The 6,233-nt window shown below is 45.5% G+C and overlaps 1 protein-coding gene across 1 annotated transcript in view; it reads left to right on the top strand.

Annotated features, from left to right (window-relative positions):
• The first annotated feature begins 311 nt into the window (after positions 1–311).
• Positions 312–6,233, top strand: part of VPS36 (vacuolar protein sorting 36 homolog) — a 30,114-nt gene continuing 24,192 nt past the window's right edge. The window contains exon 1 of the mRNA XM_023251151.2: positions 312–467. Coding sequence (XP_023106919.1) covers positions 372–467 — 96 coding nt within the window. The 5' untranslated portion in view covers positions 312–371. The remainder of the gene's footprint in view (positions 468–6,233) is intronic.

Raw genomic sequence — 6,233 nt, 5'->3', positions numbered from 1 at the left:
TCCAGTATTATTTACAGCCTTTTACGAACGTGACAACATGCTGGGCAGTGACAAGAAAACGGCACAAATACAAGGGATAATGCACAATAAGGAAGTCCAAGCTGCGTCCTGGCCTCCCTTAAAGTCCCTTGCAAGCTCCGGGTTTGTGCCCGAACTGGACAAAGGATTGGGGTGGACGACCCCGCCGGGCCAACGGCCGACTGACCGCCAGGGGGCGCTCTACGCACGACCCCAGGTTTCCCGGGCACGCTCCCTCCCTGCCCGCCTCCGCCCCGCCCGCCGCCAGGGGGCGCCGCAGGCTATTCAGCGTTGGGCTCGCGTCCCCGGAGCGCCGGCGCGGGCGAGCGGCGGAGGCCGGCCTGCCGGCGGCCATGGACCGCTTCGTGTGGACCAGCGGCCTCCTGGAGATCAACGAGACGCTGGTGATCCAGCAGCGCGGCGTGCGCATCTACGACGGCGAGGAGAAGGTAGAGGCGGCCTCGGGGACGGGTGCGCGGTCTGGCCAGCCTGAGGGGCCTCCGCCCGGGTGCCGGGTCCGCACGCCACGGCGCTTGGGCGGCCGCGCTCAGGGAGCGGCGGGGACGGCAGACGGCTTGGCCGGGTGCCTGCTCCTCGGGCCCGGATCCGGCGCGGTGACGGCGGGCCGCGCCGGGCCGGTGCCTCCTTTGTCCGGCTCGCTGGCCGGGGTGCCTCGCCGGGCCGGGTGCGGCCGGCGGGCGTGCGGTCCGCCCCAGCGAGCGGCGGGCAGTGCCCGCAGGGGTTTCTGAGAAGCGTGTCCGGGTCTCAGTGGTCGCCTTTCCGCCCCCCCCCCCCCTCTTTTTTTCTTCCTGGAATGACTTAAGGAAGGAGTCTTGAGCGTTTGTTTAGTGAAGTGATGTGGTAGGCCATGCCTTGTCACCCGGGCGCAAACCTTGGGAGAGGCGCTTGCGAATGGAGACAAGTGTTACTAGCCCGGCGTGAGCGTCTTGTGGAGACTTCCGTCCGACTGTTACCTCCCGGGGAAACGGCTCGGCTCAGCCCGGGCGGCGCCCCGCGGGAAGATCCGTACTCCAGACACGAGCGCTGGGGGACCGGCTGCTTTACTCAGGAGGCAGGCGGCCTGGGAAGACGGTGGACTCACATCCCGAAGCCTATCCTCCCCGTCCCGGCGAAGCGAGAAGGATTTAAAGGGGCGGGGGGGGGGGGCGAGTAGGGGAGAGGGAGGGGTGCTCCGTGCAGGAGAAGCAGGTGCCCTGGCTTTGTCCCAGGTGGACGTGACCCTGAACAGACTTGCTGGCCTCAGCCGCAGCTGTTTGCCAATGCAGTCAGGCCGTATCTTCTGGGGAAGTTTGGTCCTGATCAGAAAAATGTTCGAAACCCGCTTACTCTAACCAGGATTTTTAGTTTCCAGAAGTTTTCACCTGCTCTCTCATCTTCTTTGTGGTGTTATTGATGAAACTTCCTTCCGTACTTTGGCATTTGTTCCTTGACCCATAGCTTTTCCTGGTCGGTGCTTGCAGAAGCTGGAGGCTTCCTTCCTCCTGGGTCATGGAGGGCAGGGGTTACCCAGCTGTCTACAGGCGCAGCTGACATGACACCGGACCCAGGTGCTCTGCCTCCCTGAGGGCATTTTCCACGTACTGTTTCCTCTCTTATCAAGGCAGGGTCTTTTTCTTAAATAACTTGCTTGGTTTTACTCCATTTCCTGCCTCAGCACTTTGGTTAACTTGATCGCAATTGGGTTTGCATCTCTTGGTCCGAGTGACAAGCTAAATGGTTTTTGAATGAAGGTTACACCCTTGGAACTGTTGTAAATAGGAAGCATGATCAACTTCAGCATTCAGAACTGAATGCTGACAATGATAGATTGGTCTCCAGAAACTCCCCTAAAGACAGTCCGTGCTGGAAGTCACACTTTTGCAGAACGCCACCCTCTGTTGTTGTATGTAACTCCAGTATGCAAATTAGGAGCATCTTGGCTGGCACATAATACAACTACATCCGTTTAAGACCATAACAAGTCAAAACCATTAGGACCTGTATATGCAAAACCATTGCTCAATCAGTGAATTCTAGTGTTTCCTTTAAGGTTTTTTTGTTGTTGTTGTTGTTGTTTTGTGGGTTTTTTTTTTTTTTTTTTTTTTTGCCTATTTTAATGGACAAGTAGATATAGTTAGCAGAGGATTAACAAAAAAAGTACTGGGAAGAATTTAGTTAAGATCCTTTGATCTCGTCGAGAATTTTTAACTGTTCTAAAGGCTGAGGGTAGTGAGGGAGGAATGTAGGTGTCCTGAAATGGAAGCAGAGCTCTAAGACAAGCTTGCTCACCGCTGTGGTCCCTGAGCTGCATCTAATGAGTCACTTGCTGAGCTGTCCCCAGTGTGACTGAGGGCTAGACTGATTCCTAGGGGGAAGTCCCATGTCCTGCCTTCCTCCATCTGCTGGAAAGCTTCCAGACCTCATGCAGTCTGAAGACTCTAGGAAGCTCCTTATCAGCCTCCAGATCTGGTCAAGTTCCCTTTCAGTGTCTTTCCCTGGCTCCCTTGGTCTGGGACACTCCAGTCCAGACTGCTTAGCCTTCATAGCTTTGCGTCCCAACACGTTCCTCAGGCAGGCATGCACGTGGCTGTCTCATAGGCCAGGTGGACGCTCCTGGAGGGCAGAAAGTGTGCCTTACTCATCCTTGTATCTTCTGGCTCATCGTGGGTGTGAAATACGTGGAAAAAAAAAAAGACCTGAATAATAGGAGTACCTACTATGTGCCAGGAGCTTTATGTACAATCTCATTTAATCCTATTACTGGGCATATGAGGTGAGTATTTTATGGATGAGAAAATAACTCTTAGAAAGTGACTTGCCCACAGAGTTGGTTATCAGGAGAGACAGGAGTTAAATCTCTGTTGATCAGACTCCCAAAGGCTCTGCTTAATTGACCGTGCTACAATGCTTTCACAAATGTAGCAGTCACCAGTGCCAGACTCTTTATGCAATGCTTAATATAGTGAATCCTCCCAAAGATGAGGACACTCAGTTGACAGTTGAGAAAACTGTGACCCATCTGAGGTGACACATTTAGAGTAGACTGGGCTCTTCCCACCGCCCAAGTGTCTCTTGTGAATAAATGAGCACCTGCTTGTTTCTACAGGCACAGTTTTCATGGGCCCGTTATGACCACACAGTATGTTTTCTTAAGTAGCGGAGACAGGTCATTTGTTTAAATTCACAAAAGCTTCTATAGCCTCAGCTAATTTAAATAATAATGAAAGCAGGTTAGTAGTGTATAAAGTGGCAAGTTGGCGGCATATACTGGGAGACTTAGAAAATGTTTATTTTCTTCCAGCTAGCTGTTTGACTTTTAGGGATTTACCCTTGGGAAGTAATCAGAGATGCATAAACATTTAATGAATGAGGATGCTCATCTCAGCACTACTATATATATATTATATATTATTACATATAGGGAAAATTGGAAGCAATCTCAGTGACCACCGTAGGGTTTTGTTAATTAAGTGGGATATGCCTTAATCAGCATGAGGAATTAGTAATGAGAGGTTGCTAACTGAAAAAAGCTACTTATAAAACTACAAATATAATGGCTTCATTTTATTTAAAAATTATTTACACATGCATACACATATACACACACACATACACACACTCTGGCTGGTATGATTATGAGTGATTTCATTTTCTTTTTTAGACTTACATTTTTTTTTCAAATTTTCTTCACTGTATTACTTTTATAAAAGAAAAATGTTAACTAAAAACAAAACAAAACAGGGTAAGAGCTTGTCCAGCAAAAGCCCAAGTTACATCAACTTTGAAGTAGTTAAAATTGTTCTAGCTCTGAGTGGCTGGAGCAAACCAGCCTAAACTTGTCTATCAGGTTTAGCTCATAATCCCTTGGAATCCCTGAAGGGAACTATTACACAATATCTTCACTTGGAGCATCAGCATTACATGCGCACATTGTTAATTGACACAGTAATGGAATATACTCTGCCTTCAGCTTTAACTTACATCCTTATGCTTGAATTTCAGTGCGAGAAAATGCATCTGCTTAATCAGAACTGTTGTGCTGTAACGTAGCACCAGGTACTCAAGTTGATAACGTACTTGCTTTTGGAAAAGGGAAATCTTACTCATTGACAAAAAAGAAGTTTTAAAAATCTCTTTTTTATGTGTATTTATTTTTGAGTCAGCGAGCGAGAGAGAGGAGAGGCAGAGGGTCCGAAGTGGGCTCTGCCCTGACAGCAGCAAGCCCGACTCGGGGCTCGAACTCAGTAATAGCTCATGCATGACCTGAGCCAAAATCATGAGTCAGATGCTTAACTGACTGAGCCACCCAGGTGCCCCTGTATTACAGTTTTTAAAAACATTTTTTACATTTATATTTTGGGTAGGTGATACAATCCCATGACAAAAATTCAAAAACCACAAAAAGTATAAAGTTAAAAGTCTCCCTTTCACCTTTGTCTCTTTGTGACTCGGTTCCCCCTCAGAGGCTAACCCGTGCATCATTCTGGAGAGCTGTGCATATGTATCATGCATAGGTATTTGTATAAATTGTGTTTCCTTTTTTAAGATGTAAATTTGTAATATGCTATGCATACAGAGTGTTGCATCTCGCTTTTTTCACTTCATCTGTGTGGAGAATTTACCATATTTCATCAATTCTAAATGTCCATTCCCCCCCCCCCCCCCACACACACACATTTTAACAACCAGAATCAGGATGCATTTCATAATCAGTGGCATCTTAGATTTTATCAAATACTTTACTACGATAGAGCCTCCTGATTTCTTTGTAATCACTGAGTAGTAGTTCATTGTGTGGATGTATATTTCTCTGTTGATGGGCATTTAACTTATTTCCTATATTTTGCTTTTCACAAACAGCAATGAATAACATAGTCGTGTATGATTATGCACATGTGTGGATTCATCTGTAGATAAATTGGATCAAAGGATATGTGTATTTGTATTTTTGATAGATTAATCTATTGCCCTCAGTGGAGGTTGTCCCTCCCAACAAGGTGTGCAAGTGCTTATTTCGCTAACATTTCACTTGCAGGGTGTTACCAAGCTTTTGGACCTCTGCCAATCTCCAGGATGGACTGCCCTCATGTTCTCTTAATTGGCTTTTTTCTTGTTATCTGCAAGGTTGGGCATCTATTAATGTGCTTAAGAGTCATTGTAGTTCCTTTTGTGTGAACTTTCTGTTAATAGTCTTTGCCCATTTCTCTGATGGATTACAGGCTATTTTTTAAAAGTGATTTGTAAGAGTACTTTATACGTTACAGAAATTAGCCCTTTGTCTCTGATGTGAGTTTCAGTTATTTTCCCCAGTCTGCCATCTTCGCCTTGGTGTTTTTTTGCTACAAGGAATTTGTGTGCATGTGTGTGTGGAGTTCACTTTATAAATCTTTGCCTCTAATGCTAATGGGCTTAGTGTTTTCCTTAGAAAGACCTTCTCTTACATCATGTAAAAAATTCTCGGGGCGCCTGGGTGCCTCAGTCGGTTGAGCATCTGACTTCGGCTTAGGTCATGATCTTGCAGTTCGTGAATTTGAGCCCTGTGTCGGGCTCTGTGCTGACAGCTCAGAGCCTGGAGCCTGTTTTGGATTCTGTGTCTCCCTCTCTCTCTGCCCCTTCCCCGCTCATTCTCTGTCTCTCAAAAATGAATAAACGTTAAAAAAATTTTTTTAAATTCTCTCATTTTTTCTAGTGCTTTTATAATTTTTCTTTTTTTTAACTCTAATATTTGATCTAGAATTTAATTTGGTAAAGTATATTAGGTATAAATCCAACATTATCATTATTATTATTATTATTTTTCTCTACTGGAGAACTCAGTTGTCCCAGTGTCATTGATTGAATCTCTAGCCACACTTATTTTTGTAGGTTTATGTCTATTTTCTTATTATTTAAAAATTATTTTAAAAAATTGTATGAGTATTATATAACAAATTCAATCTCACGGTAAAAAATTCAATCAGTAGTGAAATGGATAGTTTAAAAAAGGGGGCCTTTGCTTCTCTTCTTCCCATTTCCTCACACTTTTTTGAGATAATCATTGTTAACAGATCACTGAGTATTCCATTTATATCTTTTTATACTACGTGTGTGTGGGGGGGGCGGTGTGTATGTGTGTGTATGTGTGTGTAGACACATGCATATATCTCACATGAAGTTTGAGATACGGAGATTATCTCTATTTCTGTCTGATTACATTATATGTAATAGGCTGTAAA

This window comes from Felis catus, chromosome A1 (genome assembly GCF_018350175.1).
Source record: "Felis catus isolate Fca126 chromosome A1, F.catus_Fca126_mat1.0, whole genome shotgun sequence".
Classification (NCBI taxonomy): Eukaryota; Metazoa; Chordata; class Mammalia; order Carnivora; family Felidae; genus Felis; species Felis catus.
This window is presented reverse-complemented; position numbering and strand designations above follow the sequence as displayed.